The following is an 18,862-nucleotide window of genomic DNA, read 5'->3' on the forward strand; positions in this document are numbered from 1 at the left end:
ACTTCACACCGCATATTGCCATCATTTGATGCAAAAAGGTAAGGAAAGGAAGCCACAATACGACAAAAACGTCATCTAATAAGATAATACATATCAAGAAGGATATTCTTTACGCCAACCCTTTTCATTAGCTCGATCAATTAGATGTTTTAACTGCACAAGTTCTCTTGCAAGCCACTAAAAGAAGATTCAGAACATAATAAGAAAGAAGGAAAGAAGTTAGGTGAAGAATCAAGCCAACATGACTCTGGAGCTAGTCAACTAAGTGTGAGGAGATTAACAAGGAAATTGTAACACAAGGATTAATAATGGTTTAGTACATACATGCTTAGTCACATCCTCATGCAATATTCTTGCCATCTTCTCTATATCCGCCTACAATGTATATTATATAAAAATATCGTCACAATGTATAATTTAATGAAGTGGATTGCTCTAGTGTTGCAAGAATTTCCTTACTTTAGAATAGCTTAAAGAACTGGAGAAAACTTACAATCATGGGTTTCTTGAGCAAGCCATCTTTTACCCTTTGATGCAAATCCTCACACTCCTCCTGCAACCAAAGTCACAGATCCAAAACCCCAAATTTAAATTATAGATACAATTTGAAGCATACAGTTCTTGAAAATGATTAAAAGCATTAAGAACACTTGACATTTTTATTTTCTGGTATATGATTAAAATTTAGGGGTGGGGAAGGTCAACAAATTCCAAGTTCAGGGCATGCCATACGTTTTGTTAAGGGTTTCCAATGTGACTTATGACTTAATGTAAGATTATCAGCATGAGTCAAACTGAAGTCCTGTGAGTTGAAGCCATTTTAATAAAATTAAGTCTGAAAACAGTAAGTTAAACTGATTTACCTCAGTGAAGTTATCATCTGAAAGCATTTGAATGCTGATGTCTTCAACAAAGCCAGAGGCTCGCAGGAGGATATCCTCATTTGAGCCCTCCTCTAAACCTAGAAGACATCCAAGAAAGAATTGTAGAAAATAATCTTGGGGCCAAATTTCTATAGCTGTCATACTCAGACATCCATTGTTATACTAAATGCAGAAATAAATATTACATGAATATGCAACCCTAAGAGAAATAGTGGCAGGGTGCAGCCAACATGAAATTAATTGCATGCCGAACACTATTTCTTATCCTCCATTTTCAGAGTTACGATTTTATTTTATTTCTATTTTATATATACATCGAACTAATATGCCTTCCTCATTCTATTTGTCACATGCTGTATATATGCGACTCAAACCCAGCATGAGGAGAACTGCTAACAGCTAAAGATTGTTTTCTTCAGTGGCATCTGTTGCATATAGCCCAAATCATTCAGTTAGGACTAATCACACCTGCTAAGTAAATAAAACAGATGCCAAGAGAAAAATGCATAATAAGCACTTCATTTATGGGAATGCCATATGGCATGAGCCTACTGGATTAGATTCAGCGCTTAATCAAATTAATAGCGCCAGGCATGCAACTTATGCAAATGTTACCAAAACTGAGTGCATAATAAACACATTTGGGTTTACTTCATTTACAAGAATGCAATGTCATAATCAACCAACAGCAGCCATGTCACCTGTTACTTGCAGCAGCTGGTGAGAGTTTTTCTGAAGATAGTCATTCGGGTCACATCTGACTCTTATGAAGCTTCCAACTACTTTAGTCTCAAATGTTTCGGGGTCCTTCACAAGCTCCTGAACAAGACTTCTCTTCAAGTAAACAAGTTTGATATTGAAAGGAACAATGGCTGCGAAACAGCTCTTGGGTTTTTCCACAACCCGTCCCCTCGGTTGACTTTTCCTCTCCGAAGAAGCCGTTGTCGTTCTTGGAGTTTCACATGCCGGGGAATTATCATCATCATCCGAATTGAAGTAGATATCATCGTCCGATTCAACACAGTTTGCGGCAAAGTGGGACTCGAGCAAAGCATTGATCTTCAACCGGCCAATTGTCTTCCTTCCGAACAACAAATGCAGCCTCTTGTCACAGACAATTCTCTTCTTTTTGGTAGGATGCTGAAGGCTATTCTCCCTAACATACTCATTTATGAGCGCAGCAGCCTCATTCTGAGTTATCTGCCTGCTTGTGTCAAAACCGAGAGATTGGAGAAACTGAATAAGATTGGTTGATCCCCAACCATCGTATTCCTTCTTTCTCTTAACATATTTCCTTTTCTTTCTCATAGGAGTCTCAAGCTGAACCTCGCCATTAATTTCCTCAACCCAGAAGGACCCATCATAAACATCGTCATCCATTTTTTTCCCTTATTTCCAAATCAGAAACCCTAAATTCAATCAATCTCTAACAGTTATAACAAGTCTTCCCTCTCACCTCTCAAATTTCCTATGCTTCCATGCTTTCTCTTCTTCAGTTTTCCCCAACCTCTAACAACAAAGTTAACAATAATAATTGTAAAGACAATAACAACAACAACAACAAATAATAATAATAAATTCAAATTGGCATAGTTAACCAAAAACAGAAACAACGTTGACAAATGATTATTCAAAAATGGCTTAAAAGTAAAACTGACGTCACTGTTTCATCTCCGGAATCCCAAAAAATTCAAATTCGGCAAAACAAAAGAGGGAATCGTGAAATGAAACATTTAAGAAGGAGAGAAAGAAAGAAATGGAAATAATGGAAGAGAAGGAAATGGAATTAAGGTAGGTTCATAAGAGAGAAGGTGAGAACGAGAATACCTGGTTGTGGTGTGGTGCTGTTACGGCTGAGGAAGATTCTAGAAGCAGAGTGAAAGAGAGAGTGAGAGAAAGAGAGTGTGCGTGCGTGCGTGCGGGTGCGTGTCACAGTGTCAGTTGATTTCATTTGAAGTGCCGAGTGGAAATGAAATGTGGAATGGGAGAAGCTCACAACTCACAAGGACAAGCGCTGCCGCCGCTCATAGTTTTTGTTGTTTTATTTTATTTATTTATTTATTTGATTTTTGAAAATCCAAATAGATTAAAAGTCAAGACAACTAATTAATTAAAAGACTTTGAAAATTAAATGTGATTCTTTAAGTAATTTTTTAAAATAGAAGAAGGAAAGAGTCAAATTTTAAAAGAAAGTAAAGATTTGAAACCTGAATGTTTTAAATTTAAAAAGAAGATAAGATAAAGAATTTAAAAAGATTTGAAACATAAGAAATTGAAATTTAAAATTTTGAAGAAGGTAAGATCGGAAAGATTTAAAGTAAAAAGATATGATAAAGATTTGAAAAAGATTTTGAAATTTGAAAAGATTTAATTTTGAAATTTAAAAATAAAATAAGATAAAATAATATGTTTAAAATTTAAATAAAGAAAAATAGATTAATTTAGAATTGAAACTTATATTAAAATTATTAGATGAAATAAGATTAGTCTCATTAGTCTCATTTTAAAGAGACGGTCTCATAAAAAAAGTCTGGAATCTTGGGTTACTAATTGGTGGAATACTAAGCAACCTGAAATTTTTTTGAATACATATCTTGGACATTTTAAAAATTCGAAATTGAAAGAAAAGCATTTTGCATAAAATGAGAAAAGAGTGGAACAACTTATTAAGTATCTTTTTAAATTAGAGAAAGTGAAAAGATAAAATTTGAGTAAGGTAAACAATAGTAAATTTTGTTAAAATTGATAAAAAAATTATTGCAAGCAAAAGTGTATTCCGGGATACAATCCTGAATTTGTATAATTCAAAGAAAAAAAAAAGAAATGGTTGGTATGTTGCTGTTTTTTTTTTTTAAACGATTTAAGATCCCTTAAGTAATATCGATGAAGCAACTGCGAAGGCTACGAACTTAGAAATGGAGGGGAAATTGAAGAAATGACTTTAAATCTTTGTGTACTGACCCCAATCGAATTGTTTGGGATTCAGAAGTGAAGGAAATTATTTTGTCCACTAATAGTGGACAAATTGGAGTATTACCAAATCATGCACCTATTGCTACAGCTGTAGATATAGGTATCTTGAGAATACGCCTTAATGACCAATGGGTAACAATGGCTCTGATGGGTGGTTTTGCTAGAATAGGCAATAATAAGATCACCATTTTAGTAAATGATGCCGAGAAGAGTAGTGACATTGATCCAGAAGAAGCTAAACAAACTCTTGAAATAGCAGAAGCTAAAAGATAAAATTTGAGCAAGGTAAACAATAGTAAATTTTGTGTAAACCAAAAATCTATTAATAGATAAGAACACATTCCAACTAATTCCCAAAAGATATAAATTTGGATCAAATTCGAACTAGTAACTAATCCCAACATTGAAGCATTAAAAAAACTCATATAAGCAAAAAATCTCAAATATTTGGCTCTACCCATGAAATATCCAGTAAAATAGGTCTTTCTAAATTTTGCTTTAGGGAGGAATCCTCTTTTCGACTCTGACTCTCCCACTCCAATCGTTGCTTTTCTTTCTGTTACTCCGAAAGTAGCTGCTTCAGCTTCAGCCACTCGAATTTTCGATATTCCTTTTTATTCCTTTTTATAGTTTTTGCTCAATTTTTTTTTTCATATTTATATTATTCTTATTGCTTTACAACTTATAATCAAATTTGTTTTTTTTTTTATCCAATATCTCAGTTGTTATAATTCTACTACCAAAATATGATATCTTGATTATGTAGCTTATCCTTTAGACCTTTTTGAGGAAGGTTCTGTTACTAACATGTTTACTTCCATTGTAGGTAATGTATTTGGGTTCAAGGCCCTTCGCGCCCTACGTCTGGAAGATTTGCGAATCCTTATCTCTTATATTAAGATATAAAGGTATATAGAATAATATAAATAGAACTAAAAAATCGCCCGTCTCTACCCAAGATCCGGGGGTAACAATTCCATTTTTGTCTAAATTTCGGAGTAAATGGGCTTCTAGGTGTGGGATTTCCTTAGTGATTTTTTCAGGACCGTGGCTTGTCACATGAGTTTGAATTTCATATTTCCGTATGTAAAAAGAAGTATAAATATCTTCATAGACCAGACGTTCGCTGATGAGTACAGCATCTTCAGAATTGTAACCCTCCCATGGCATATAAACTACTAATATGTTTTTTTCTCAAAGCAAGTTCGCCGCAAATTGTAGCAGCACCGTCCGCTAAAATTTGACCCCTTTTTATGCATTTACCGCATTGAACTTGAGGTTTTTGATGCATGCAAGTATTTTTATTAGAACCTTGATACATAACCAATGGGATGTTTAAAGTCTCCCCATTGCCCAATAGAAGGATCTTTTCAGTATCGGTATAAAAGATCTTTCCCTCGTGTTCCGCTATAGCGGAAGCCCCCGAATCTAAGGCTACTTGGCGTTCCAATTCCGTTCCCACAATGCGCTTTTTCGGTAAAAGAGGGGTACTAGAATTGATGAAAAGGAATTCCAGCACATATAGTGACATACATAGAGCAATAAATGATTTTTATATCCGAAACGCATTAGAAAAGAAGGGAAATCTACGAGAAACAATTTGTTGGACAATACTCAACACAATTACCACAAAATATACAAATTCCGAAATCAATACTGTAATTAAGCAAACGTTTCTTCCTGTCCAACCGGTTGAACCGTGAACCGGGACTCATTACGGTTTGGTTTCTTATAAAACCGCTAATTTAAAAATCGCTTAAAAACTGTTGAACCGGCCAAAAACCGGTCGGTCAGATCGAACCGAAACCCGGCCGATTTTGCTGAAACGGTGCCGTTTTGGGTTTCGGATAAAAACAACAAGGAAAAGCGTTCGGCGTTCAGTCTCCTCCTCCTCTCAAACTCACTCTCAAACAAAAAACAAAACCCTAGCAGTAGCCTCCACCGCCGCTGCAAGGAAGGAGACACTGCCGCTGTCCGTCACGCTATCGTCGTTATTGAGCTCTCCAACCTCTGTTCACTCCAACTCCTCTCAACTCTCACTCTCTTAAACGAAACTATCTTCCCCCAAAAAGAAACCCTAGCTTACAATAGCTTCCGCCACCATCCGTCGCGCTCAGGAGCTTCTGTCCTTGTCTGGTCGTTGTTGTCGTGATCCAAGTCTCCAACTCCTCTCCTCATTCACCAATCACAGCTTGTTCCTCGTTCTCCGCGTCCGTCGTCTGGTCTATCTCTGCTCAGCCACGCTTCTGCCGCCGTCCGTCATCGTGCTTGTCGCTTGGTCACCGTCGTCCGTCGCGCTCAACCAATTTTCCTCATACTCTGCCCAGACTGCTCAGATCGAAGAAGGCAATGGCTTCTCTGCTCACTGCTAATGCTTGTTTTTCTTTTTGTTTTTATTTTTCGTTCAGATATTATATTGATTATTGAATGATTGATTGATTATTGAATGTTTAATTGATTATTGATTAGCTTTGCTCAATGCTGTTGTGATATACTCTGCTGTATTTTGTGCTCTGTTATGTTGTGATTCTGTGTTCAATTAAAATTTTGTTTGAGAACTTAGCTTTGTCATGCTTGATAAATTATGCATTTCTTGAAATCTGATTTTGACAATTTGAGTTGTTTATGAAGCATAGTTCACTGTTATTGAAGAGTGTATGAAGCAGATTATTTGCTGTGTTTGGAGCTGCGTATTAACTGAATTAGTTAATTTATACTTGACAAAGGGTACAAAAGATAGTGAAATTACTTAATAAAATTAAGTTCTGTTAGCTATAGGAAATATATATCTGGTATATCAATTGAGATTAGTTTTGTTAAAAAGGAGTCTTGGGATGAGTCTTGAACATATATGTGCAAACTCAATAACATTGTTACTATATTGATTTTCTAAATAGCAATTACAGTGTTCTAGCATTTCAAATTTTTCTTTCTTTTTGGTTTTTCATCATGTTTTTTAGTAGAGTTTGTTTATGATCATCCACTAAAATCACTTCAGGCCATGTTAAAATTGTGAAACTATTACTTGTTCATTATAATCAATCTTATGTTTATCTTTATTAATTTTTGTGCTAACAATTTTGTTATTCAGAACCTTGCTTTGTCCTTGTTAATTAACATACATACATGATGAAAGACCAAAAACAACTAATTGGTTTTTGACTTTGTTATTAGAAAATCACTACTAATTGGTAGATGAATTGAAACTTGAAAGTGTAGTGTGTGATAATTAATGCTTCTAATACTTGGTCCAAAAAATAAAAAATAAACCCATATATAGTATATGTATATGGAATTTAATATCATCTGTAAAGATGAAAAATAAATGTTATTAGTCTGAAATCCATTAAATTTCTGGTACTTTATCACAAAGTTAATCTGGTTAATCTAGTCACCAAAAAAAAATCTGGTTAATCTGAAATCCTTTTTGATCGATGATTTTTTGTGTAGTGTTTTAAATTTAGAAGAAATACACGGAAGAGAAAAATCAATATTTCCAAACACCTCATCTCAACACGTGTGAGGCACCGAGTCCAGAAATCGCAACCTTCTAGCACTTTTTAGCAAAGGGAAGTGAACAAGCTATTCGAGTTTCACTAGTTCACTGCCACAATGATAATTGAACCGTATCCACACAAGTCTAGAGCACTTTGACCAAACTAACCATGCATAGCCATATATATTAAGACCTCAACATTCTGCCTTAATCTTTCTCCACGCTTGCTAAGATTTTCTCTCGGGTTCCTCAGCATACCAATTCCATTGTTCATTTCAGTCACATAAAAATCTTGTGTGGACATGGCAACAGCCTTGTCCACAACCTGTTTTCTTTCCTGGAGGACCCACCATCAAGTGAATATACAACCCTCTCCATTACAAAATGGAGTTCAAAGAGCTTCAGCAGATTCAGTATCAAAGGGGAGTTGTTTGTTTTCCAGGGGAGTGTTTTGCGGTTGTGAAACAAGGTCTTCTAGCAGGGAGAATCCCTGGCCTGTCAGAGCCAGACGAAAATGGTTCGTTTTCTTTGTTGTTTTGGAATAACATAGTTTATCCTTGTTTGGAGACATAACCATTCAGTGTTTTGATTCTGTAGTTAATTAGTGTTCTTTCCCCACTCATTGTTGAATAATAAACCACTAGAAATAGCATTCAAATTTCACATGGAAGCTTATGATAAAGGAATTGTGATGATGCCAAGGGGGGTTGTTGCACAAGTGATAAAAACTAGGAACATATTCTATAGATGCAAGTTTTAATCATCTGTATTGTTATGAGAGAACATGGGGGATGCTTTGTCCTTGGTAGTATCAGTGGTGTGAATGAAGCTGTTCTTTGTAGCGTTGTTCTTCTTCAACTTCAGATCCTAGGGAAGATAGAAAAAACTATTTATGAGTTCGTTTAAAAGATTTGTTATGTGGTCTAACTCTAGTTAATACTTGATAATCTTAAAGGTGTCAAAAGTTATATCAAGCTACCCAGTGTTCATTGAAAAAACCCTCAGCTTTTTCTCCATTTATGAAATTAGAAGCATGCAATGTTTCTTACTCAACTTTTGTTTCTAAATATTTTCCATTTAGTGTTCGAAATGTCTGTTCTGATATTGATTTCAAGTGACAATGACATAATGTGGACAAGCGTTTGATCAGACAGGTTGGAGGACATACCGCAGGCCAGATGATAAGTCCGGTGGACATGGTGTTGGATGGAGTCCTATTATACCATACGCTTTCCGAGTACCTGAGGAATGGGAAGAGGTAATGATCAATTAATTCTTTTGTTTAAAGCTGCAAAACAATCCAGCAAGATTTCTGTTATATGAACTATTGATTAAGTTTTGAGGTAGAAATTCCTTAAAGTGCAAGAAAGAACTTTTAAGATAATCACAGGACAGACATATTCTGTAGGACATACTAATTATCCTTGAATAATTTAATGCGACCCATACAAAAATCTACAAGTAATTGCACAAGTCCGCGGTGGCCATTGCCATTCCTAGCATTGCTTACACTATATATATTTGTAATCGTCACTACATATGCTTAACAGGTACCAGTATCAATAGCAGATCTTGGTGGCACTGAGATAGATTTGAGATTTGCAAACTCTAAGCAAGGGCGTCTGTTTGTCGTTGTTGCTCCTGTTCTTAGATTTGCTGATAGTGAGTTTTCTTTAATTCTTTTTGTATTTTTAAAGAGATTGAAAATAAGATTGAAATGAAAACAGCAGTGAAACTTCATGGTAAATAATAAAATTTTGACTGTGTACAGATCTTGGTGATGATGCTACAATAGAAAAAATCGGACCTCCAGAGAAAGTCATCAATGCATTTGGTCCGGAAATGATTGGGGACAATGTCGAGGGGAAGGTTCTAAGTTCAGACGTAGCAGAACACGATGGAAGAACATACTACCAGTTTGAGCTAGAGCCGCCTCATATTTTTATTACTGCTACTGCAGCTGGAAATCGCTTGTACTTGTTTGGTGTAACAGGCAGTGGTATGTATATTTATGCTCTTCTAAGCAGTCTTGCATCATCAAGTCTGGACAGGCATAAAAAAAAAAAAAAGAAAAAATGCTTGAAAATGTTGACAGAAAATAACAGAATGTTGTCCTCATTGCAGGTCTTCAGTGGAAGAGACACTACAATGATTTGAAGAAGATAGCTGAGTCTTTTCGAGTTGTATAATTATCAATTGAGAGCTTTTGAGAATGAGAGATCATAAATGTGCACTTTCTGTATATGTATTTTAGTACAGCAGATATTTTCTTTCCCACTATTTTGATTGGGAAACGAATTTGAGCAATCATGTATGAAAAGTCTGTATACCTTCAACATACCAATTCTGAGGTGGTCAATAGTCTATCTTTATTTTGACATTGCTTGGCAGTCCCCATTCTAACTTCTAGGTACACACTTTAGTGATTGTGACTTATAAATGAAGGACATTATAAAGGCATTTAAGTTCTTCACTTTTGTAGAAAGTCTTAGATTCCATTGAACCAGCTTGTTGGTTTACACCTTGGCTTCAAAGCAGTGTGTCTTTTGCCCTCAACACCACCTTGATCACTAATCATAAATCAAATATCTTCAGTGATTAAAGTGATCTATTGGGACAATATCCCAAAATTGGGGTAGCAAGTAGCAACTATGGGGATCTCGTCAAGGAGCTCAAAGTTATATAACAGTTATGATAGAGATCAAATCCTTTTGTTTTTAATATATTACTTTGTCGAAGTGAACATGGACGAAGCACTAGAGATGAATGAACTGCACCCAGGTGTCTTTTGAATTCTTTCATCTACTCTGATCCTCATCTGTTCACATTTCTCCCATTTTTCAGAAGCTGCATAGGTATTGAACAGAAGCACATTGAGAGAATCAGAACTTGAAACAGTGCTTGCACCGATTAACTTCATTACTTGTTCTGCCATTTGCACGTCTGAATGAATCCGGCATGCACCAAGCAGTGCCCCAAAAACAGCTTCATTCGGTTTCATTGGCATTCTCATTATCAAGTCATAAGCCTTTTTTAACCTCCCTGCTCTTCCCAATAGGTCAACTATGCATCCATAATGTCTGATTCCTATTTCAATTCCATATCTTTCCATTTTAGCTGCTACTTCCAAAGCCTCATTTACCAAACCACCATGAGCACAAGCAGAGAGCACAATGAGACAGGTGATTGAATCAGGCTTTATATTTGATTCCTCCAATCTGCCAAAACACTCAAGGACTTCATGGAATTTTCCATTGATGGCAAAGCCTGAAATCATTGCGTTCCAGCAGATGATGTTCTTCTCAATGGACTCTGATGCTTCAAATACCAACCTTGCATTGGCCAGGTCCCCACATTTTGCATACATGTCAACCAATCCACTCACAACAAAGGGACTCAACCTCATCCCTCTCTGCTTTATCATGTTATGTATTTCCTTACCGGCATCCAAGAGTCCCAGCTGAGAACATGCAGATAAAACACTAACAACAGTGAATTCATCCGGTTCAAACCCTTCACCCTTCATTTCCTCAAAAAGCTGCAGTGCTTTTTCACCAAATCCATTCTGGACATGCCCAGCAATCATTGAATTCCAAATCTCCACGTTGCGTTCTGGAACGCGCTCGAAAATCACCCCAGCCTCCTCGACACTGCCCTTCTTGCAATAACCACAAATCATAGATGACCACACAAAGCAGTTCCTCATTGGCATCTGTTCAAAGATCTCCCTGGCAGCTTCCATATCCCCATTCCTAGCATACCCATCAACCATCACAGTCCACGTCACTACGTTCTTCGCCTCGTCCGGAACCTTATTGAACAACCTCCTAGCAGCAGCAGTATCCCCGTTCCTTGCAAACCCGTCAATCAACTGGCTCCAGGACACCGGAGTCTTCCCCGGCATCGCCTCAAACATTGAGGAGGCAGATTCTTTGTCCCCAGCTCTCAAGTACCCACCAATCATTGCATTCCAAGTGACAACATTTCTGTCAGGCATTGTATCAAACACCTTGCGGGAGTCCCCAAGGAGACCACATTTTGAATAAGTTCCAACCAATGCTGTTCCAATGAACACATCACAATGTGAACCAGCTTTAATGGACTCGGCATGCAAGGCCTTAACGTGGTGAAGAATTGAAAGAGAAACACAAGCCTTGAACAACAAAGGGACAACGCTGGGATCATAGAGACCTTCGCGGCGAGTTTGTTTATACAGAAGAAGAGCACATTTATGAGAACCTTGACTAATGTGGTTCCTTATGGAAGAAAACAAGAGCGATGGGTACGTTAATGTATTGTTAGTACTTGTGCAAAGGCTAAACCTTTGCATGGTTAATTAAGCAACTTTTAAAAGCTGCTCCAAATCTTCATGAAAGATTCTACCAGCATAGAAGTATGAACACTAATTTTATCTCTTCTATAATCCCTTGCTTACTCTTCCAGAACTTGAAACTTTTCCTTCCTTATCCTTTCAAATTTTCAATAATAATAATAATAATAATGTATTTATCAAATTTCGTTATTATCATGATGATGTATATAGTGAAAAAGAAGTAGTTAACTCTAGCATAAAAAACAACCGAAAATTGTTGTGATGGAACCTAAAATCTTGACAATTGACAAATCATTTCAATTACAATTTAAGGATAACTGCTGTGCATAGTTATAAGTATGAACTCGTTTGCAAATAGGCATGGTTGACAAATGAAAAAAATTTAGGAAAAGGATAGAGGATTATTTATGTAATTAATATAAACTAGATTATTTTTATTAATATAACATTATATAATTAAATGTACATATAAAATTATTTTACAATAAAAATATATACATAACTATCTTTTAAAAGTAATAGATGGTCTTTATTGCTAACAACTATTATTTGCACTAATATCGTAATTTAACTTGCTAACTTTTAAATTCATCAAAATAAAATAGTTTAGAACAAAACTTGTCCTGCAAAAAATGGTCAAAATTAATATACATTGCATTAACATATAAACCTATATTGTATTTTTTATGCAATTACATGTAAAAATATATATATTAAATTTAATTAAGAAATATATATTAATTTTAAGTGTTAATTAATCTAAATGCATTTTGAAGTGAGTCAGAGAAAAAGGAGGAAATTGAACTTCTTTATCTTATTGAGAATTAGAATTTCACATTTTTAAAAGCTATCTAAAGTTCTAAACATAAAACATATTATTTGCCATTAATTTTTAATACGTTTTAAAATTATTTTCTCTCTTTAATTATCCATTTAAACGCAAAGCAATATTTATGTACATTAATTTTATGAAATGACACGTCACTTTTTTTTTTTTAATTTTTAAAATAATAATAATAATAATAATAGTTCGTCTAAATGATGAAACATTTTTTCTTTGACAAAATCCATTTTGCCCTATGCCACCGAAGCACTCTCCCCCATTTTCTAGCTCAGTCTCGCTCGTAGTGCTTCCATAACTCAACCTCAGCTTCCACAAAAACCCTAAATCTGAAAAAAAAACCTAATTTTCCACTGAGATTGAAGAATCAGACGAAATGGGAACCCTTGGGAGAGCCATATACACTGTTGGATTCTGGATTCGAGAAACCGGTCAAGCAATTGATCGCCTCGGTTCCCGTTTTCAAGGGAAATATTACTTCCAAGAGCAGCGTTAGTATTTCTTCAAATTTTCAATCTTTTAGATCGCCTTATTTTTTTTTTTCATTCTCAGTTCAATCCCGTTTTGGATCCCATTGTTTTATTATGATCATTTCCTGTCATTGTGGATCAATGACTACAATGTTATAAAGTTTGATTTTTTGTCTGTTTTGGTATGTGAAGTTTGTTAGGACAATTAGCTGTTATTATGGATTTGAAATGATGGTTGACCCTTAGAATGAATTAGGGGATCATAATAGTATTACATTTTGTGAATGTGGTTGCATAGGATTGTTAATGTTGTATGAGTTTTGGGAAATGGATTGAAAGTGAAAGGTTCTTTGGCTTGATTACTATAACTTGTGATCCTGGCTGGCAACTAAGCACTTTAGTTTTCTCCCCTTCTTCACTCTATGATATGCAGCTGTTAGTGCATTTGATAACCTTAGCTAAGATTGTAACTTCGTTGCTGACAACCCTGTGGTGCATAGAATTTCCAATTGTGTTGCCTACCATTTTTCTCCCTAAACAAGTACTTGTAATATAACTAAGACTGCAAAACATGAAAATCGTGTACTGGTGGAAGGAAACATAACATAGTAATTGCTTTTTAGAGTTTTCTTTGTAATTTATGGCATGTAGTGTATAACAAGTAGCAGTGGATACTTATTCATTAAACTTATAGAAAAACTGGATTCATGTGCTGTCTTTACTGGTTTGCATAATTCCATAAGATATATATACTAATCTGCTTCCTTCTTTTGTTTAGTGTCTAGGCATCGAACTCTGATGAACATATTTGACAAGACTCCTCTGGTTGATAAGGATGCATTTGTTGCCCCAAGTGCTTCCGTCATCGGTGATGTTAAAATTGGAGGTGGATCATCAATTTGGTATGGATGTGTCTTGAGAGGTAAGGGTTTTCACTCGATCAATTAGACATAAAAAGTACTTAGATTGTTTACTGCTTGATGCTTCAGTAACTAACAAGATCAAGTTTTGGAAGATGTTTTCTATTTGAGTTAGCAGTCAGAGCCTAAGAGGTTACCCTCCTCATAAAAAATAGATTCAAACAAAGTTTTCCCATAAACCAGCTTTCTTCTATTGGCAATATGATAAAATTGCAATACTTTGATAATCTAATGTAAATCAAAAGTGAAGGTTTTGTCAAGTCTCTATGTTGTAGATCTACATAGCAATCATGTTTGAATTTCACTTTATACTTAGGTGACGTGAACAGCATCAGTGTTGGTAGCGGAACCAACATACAGGACAACTCCTTAGTGCATGTTGCGAAGTCAAATTTAAGTGGAAAGGTGTTGCCTACTATTATTGGAGACAAAGTTACTGTAGGTGAGTAATATTTTTGGATGACCATGAATATGCTACTGCATTCTACCCTTACAAGGGTGTTAAACTTTGCTTTGGGCAGGTCATAGTGCTGTTCTACATGGTTGCGTCGTTGAGGATGAGGCTTTTGTTGGTATGGGTGCAACACTACTTGACGGTGTTGTTGTTGAGAAACATGCGATGGTTGCTGCTGGATCCCTTGTGAGACAGAATTCAAAGATTCCAAGTGGAGAGGTATGTATATGTGTGTTCAGGCTAAGCATGACTATGCTTGGGGTTTCGGATTAAAAACCATTTGTAACATACAATGCATTGACCTGGATCAACTGGGTGAATTATAATTGTGTGTTCCATTTTATTTATTTTTAGGGGATTTTACATGGATATTTAGATATGGTAAGGATAATTATGCTAGAAATAAATCACAAAATGTAACATGGATTAGAAAGGTTGCTATATATATATATATATAAAATCTTTCTTCGAAGTTTGCACCACTGCCGAAAACAATAAACCTTAAATACAAGCTTGGTTCTTAACTCACTCTTCTAGATGACACCTTAATATGGTATCCTACTCCACTTTTATTGGCCATCACTTATATCTATTAAGTATGAACTAATGGCATGATTTTTGCACTCTACAACAAATACAAGTCCTATTTGATCAATTGGAAGAGCTGTTTCCCTTGAACAGCATGAATATTAATGCCTTTTAACCTGCAAGATGTATCTAAATCGCTATATCATGGATTTATGGTAATGAAAACCTTTAATGACCTCAAATGTGGAATTCAGGACACTGTTTGTTAGATTGTGAAGCTATTCTAGTATCAGAAAGCTGAAGTAGTTATTCTTATGGTTGCATTTGGATATACCTTTTCTTAAAGAAAATGAAGGGAAAAAAAGCACTTTTAAATATTTAAAATAAGTACTCTTTTTTTTTCTTTTTTTTCTTTTTATCGGATGCAACCTTTGCATATTTATATAAATAAAAATAAGTAAAACCTAATTGTTTTCTGTTCTAGTGTTTTAGGAATGTTATCCAAACATTATACACAAGTCTAAGAAATATATTTATATTAGAAAAGTATTTTTCTTATAAAATAAGCTCAAACAAGTTCATCCAATTTGTTTGGTTGATTTGTTTTAAATAATGTTATGATATTATATGTCGTTGAAGATCTGAAACAATAAACTTGGCATATGTTTGTAGATATGGGCAGGCAATCCAGCAAAGTTCCTGAGGAAGCTCACTGATGAAGAGATAGCTTTTATCTCCCAGTCAGCCACCAACTATACTAACCTTGCTCAGGTGCACGCAGCAGAAAATGTGAAATCATTTGATGAAATCGAGTTTGAGAAGGGGTTACGAAAGAAGTATGCACGTAAGGACGAGGAGTATGACTCAATGCTCGGTGTTGTCCGTGAGATTCCTCCAGAGCTTATTCTTCCAGAAAATATCCTACCGAAACAACAAGAAAAGTCTCTTAAAATTTGAGGTCTTCAATAGAACTCTTTTTCGAATTCCAATCCTGAAAGGACACCAAGGGATATTGTTGTTTTGTTCAAATTCATGGAAGAGAGATTATTTTCACTTCCAATAATACCAGACATGTTCTAGGCTAGAGTATGACTCCTTTCCAGAGGACCCAGGAGTCAAAACATTTCCATAATGTTTCAAATTCCGTTATCTAGTCTGAGAAAGGTAAGACTTCTGAAAGATGGTGTATTTGCATCTTTGGCCTTTTGATGTATTCATTGCAAGTCAATGTCACATGTTTGTTGATGATCTTTATGTTCAAGACATAAACAGATCATAATTTATTCTTGTTCACATTATTAGTATAAGAGGATGATAATGTTTTTTTTTTTTTTTCTTTCTTTCTTCAATGGTGAACATATGGCTATTCCTTCTTAAACTTCGATATTTCAATCTGCCATTGAACATCATATACTAGCCTGCCATTGCCATTGAAGGGTTATACATAAGGGTGGAAGCGAGTTGAGTTGAGCCTGGTAAAGTTTGCGCTCGGGTCGAATTCAAGCTCAAAGCGAGTCTAATTTCCGAGTTAAACTCAATTCGTCAACGTCTCAAGTCGCAAGTAGCCTAAATCTATTTAGAGAAGATTTACAATTTAAGTTCTTACTCCTTTTTTTGGTTTCATTATAAGATATTTAGTTATGAGAACCTAATCTCAATAACTACTACCAAAGTATCTGAATTGAGTGTGTAAGACTAAGAGATTATTATTTGGGTTAGCCATGAATGAAATAATGCAAGCTCTACATTGTTGGCTTTTTCAGTTTGTGTGTGTGATAGATATGGCATACACTGATATACTCTTAATAATCATACTAAACTTAACCTATTTGCTAGATTCTTAGGCCAACACCAAGGAAGCATAGGTAGGCTGTTATACTGTGCTTTTTCATAAGATTCTTTTTTCTGACACCCATGTTCCAGATTCTTTGTCTAACTCCTGGGTAATTCTGCTGTTAGAACCTTATTTTTTTATGTTTTTTAATGTTCCTTGTCTTTGTCTTATGTATCAAAAACATTAGTGTGACAATATAATCTAAGATTCAACAAGCCAAGAACTAACTTGGCTTGATTTAATAATTAGTCCCCTTGTCCATTTAAATAAGTATTAGATATTTGAATTTCGTTTTGTGTATGTGCTAATGTATAAGTCAGTAGCAATTCCTTAAATAGAGTTCAGATTTGTATTAGATTAGTCTTTATAAAACTGAGTTTGTGGCAAATTAGTCCTTAGCTAATCGAAAGAGAAAATGTCATAAAAAAACAAAAAAAAAAATATCTAAGAATTATGGTGAATTTTACATATAAAAATATATTGGTTATTGGTTTTTAAATATTTACTTAAAGGTAAATATTAAATTATTGTTTCAGATTTTTGGCATATTTTACCCAGCCCAGAGACAATGCTTCTAAACCTTATGATCAAAGGTACAATAAATTTATGTTATCAACACCATTTTTCTTTTTCTTTTTCGAATTCGAGATGTTTTGTCTTTATAAGACAAAACGGCAAATAGCTTATTAATTATTATAATGAAGCAAGTGCCCCCCTCTTCTCTAGCCTAACTTCCATGCAAGTGGATTATGATATTTCTAGTTCAAATTGGCCTTGTGACCTTCTTTAGAATAATATATACTGCTACAAAATTATTATTATTATTATTTTTACTTTTCACGGTATTTCCTAACCCGATAGGCTAGATCTGAAGTCCATTTAAGAATATGCCGCTTGCCAATAAATGACTCCATGCACAAGGTGTAATTCGAACAACCGACATTTACTTAATCGATCTAGTGATAGGGTGTCATTAATGCTAGTCATAGGCATGCAGCATGTGTATAGATTATGATTTTTATGTCATTTGTGAGATGCTGATGAATGGGAATCTAAAAAAGTTGCACAAAGACACAAATGATTGGTCCTTGATTTCAGCTACATTAATAGTTCTATTCATCACAAACAAAAGAAAGGTTCTTCAACCGGCCATATCTCACCTCAATTATGGTTATGGGAAAGGAGATCACGTTCTCTCTTCTTTTCTCTTGATTCCTTTTCGGCCCCTTTTCTAAAATTTTGAACAATAATTGATAGAACTCTTTCGGAGCAAAACCTATCATTTGAGATATTTAGATCATCTCATATTTAAAATGAACATAACATTGCTCATATTTGTATATAAAATTATATTATATGCATATATAAAATCAGTTGTTAATTAGTTATTATGTATATAAATACATTATACATGCTTAATATTTTATATAAAAAAATTATTATACTATTGTAAACAAATTTAATTTATTTATTAAAATTTTGTTCTACTATAATAAGTTTAATTATTCTAGTAAGTGATTATTTAATTAAAACATATGTGAATCAATATATATAAATATATATATGCAACAACAAAGCAGCTTACTTAATAGCATATTTTTAGTAAGTGGATACTACAATGAAGATGGCAAAAATATCTTCTCATGAAGATGCTTTGGTTAAAAGTGTAGTTTATTTACTTAATAGTATATATGAAGTATCTTTGTTGTATAAACTTAAATTTGGTATAGTAAAATATGTTATTTTCTACCTTATTTTCTTTGCTAAAATTTCATTAAATTGCCATAAAGGAAATTGATTTTATTTTTGGTTGAATGAGAATGCTACGTTTTACTTTACATATATACATTGTATTCTCAGAATATCGTCAGCAAATATGAAAATGCATTATCAACCTTATCTCAATATCATTTTTCGGATAAAGTGAATAGTGATTGTTAAATTACTTTGTTGTATTTAATACACTTATCTTTAAATCATTGCCTATATTATAAGTATACAAATCCACAATGACTTTGGAATTCTATGTCATCTTTATAATGCATACCTTCCGCCATTTGCTCGTCATGCTAGATTCTTTTTCAGGCCATTCAATTTAGGAATAATTTTATATGAAAAAAAATATAAAA

At 34.5% G+C, this 18,862-nt stretch overlaps 4 protein-coding genes and 1 long non-coding RNA gene across 8 annotated transcripts in view; 2 read left to right on the plus strand and 3 right to left on the minus strand.

The window, feature by feature from the left end:
- The window catches only part of LOC107605755 (uncharacterized protein At5g08430), a 4,533-nt gene extending 1,620 nt beyond the window's left edge, over positions 1-2,913 (minus strand). For all 4 annotated transcript variants that reach the window (XM_016307728.2, XM_021105388.1, XM_016307727.2 and 1 more), the window contains exons 1-6: positions 2,712-2,913; positions 1,586-2,393; positions 864-961; positions 494-553; positions 325-375; positions 107-177 (exon numbers count right to left, since the gene is read on the minus strand). In XM_016307728.2, the coding sequence (XP_016163214.1) occupies positions 107-177; positions 325-375; positions 494-553; positions 864-961; positions 1,586-2,264 (959 nt within the window). In that variant the 5' untranslated portion in view covers positions 2,265-2,393; positions 2,712-2,913. The remainder of the gene's footprint in view (positions 1-106; positions 178-324; positions 376-493; positions 554-863; positions 962-1,585; positions 2,394-2,711) is intronic.
- Positions 1-4,480, minus strand: part of LOC110263671 — a 17,168-nt gene extending 12,688 nt beyond the window's left edge. Inside the window, exon 1 of the long non-coding RNA XR_002349570.1 lies at positions 4,380-4,480. This is a non-coding gene — a long non-coding RNA (uncharacterized LOC110263671). The remainder of the gene's footprint in view (positions 1-4,379) is intronic.
- On the plus strand, positions 7,396-9,733 carry LOC107647824 (psbP domain-containing protein 4, chloroplastic). The gene is given in 6 exon segments (XM_016351871.2): positions 7,396-7,780; positions 7,782-7,870; positions 8,508-8,611; positions 8,904-9,015; positions 9,125-9,352; positions 9,478-9,733. Coding segments are annotated over 6 exon segments (723 nt in total). The 5' UTR covers positions 7,396-7,655; the 3' UTR covers positions 9,543-9,733.
- Positions 9,486-12,022, minus strand: LOC107605756 (pentatricopeptide repeat-containing protein At3g21470-like). Its single transcript, XM_016307729.2, has one exon. It carries the CDS (start codon positions 11,681-11,683, stop codon positions 10,079-10,081), a length of 1,605 nt encoding a protein of 534 aa, XP_016163215.1. The 5' UTR covers positions 11,684-12,022; the 3' UTR covers positions 9,486-10,078.
- Positions 12,723-16,241, plus strand: LOC107605758 (gamma carbonic anhydrase 1, mitochondrial). Its single transcript, XM_016307731.2, has 5 exons — positions 12,723-13,018; positions 13,776-13,919; positions 14,234-14,359; positions 14,439-14,590; positions 15,572-16,241. Exons 1-5 carry the CDS (start codon positions 12,904-12,906, stop codon positions 15,854-15,856), a joined length of 822 nt encoding a protein of 273 aa, XP_016163217.1. The 5' UTR covers positions 12,723-12,903; the 3' UTR covers positions 15,857-16,241.

This window comes from Arachis ipaensis, chromosome B06 (assembly GCF_000816755.2).
Source record: "Arachis ipaensis cultivar K30076 chromosome B06, Araip1.1, whole genome shotgun sequence".
Taxonomy (NCBI): Eukaryota; Viridiplantae; Streptophyta; class Magnoliopsida; order Fabales; family Fabaceae; genus Arachis; species Arachis ipaensis.

Coding starts and splice junctions, on each gene's coding strand:
- LOC107605756 (XM_016307729.2), bottom strand. CDS start 11,683: ATGCAAAGGTTTAGCCTTTGCACAAGTACTAACAATACATTAACGTAC.
- LOC107605758 (XM_016307731.2), top strand. CDS start 12,904: ATGGGAACCCTTGGGAGAGCCATATACACTGTTGGATTCTGGATTCGA. Junction 14,360..14,438: donor TGGAGACAAAGTTACTGTAG/GTGAGTAATATT, acceptor TGCTTTGGGCAG/GTCATAGTGCTGTTCTACAT. Junction 14,591..15,571: donor CAAAGATTCCAAGTGGAGAG/GTATGTATATGT, acceptor ATATGTTTGTAG/ATATGGGCAGGCAATCCAGC.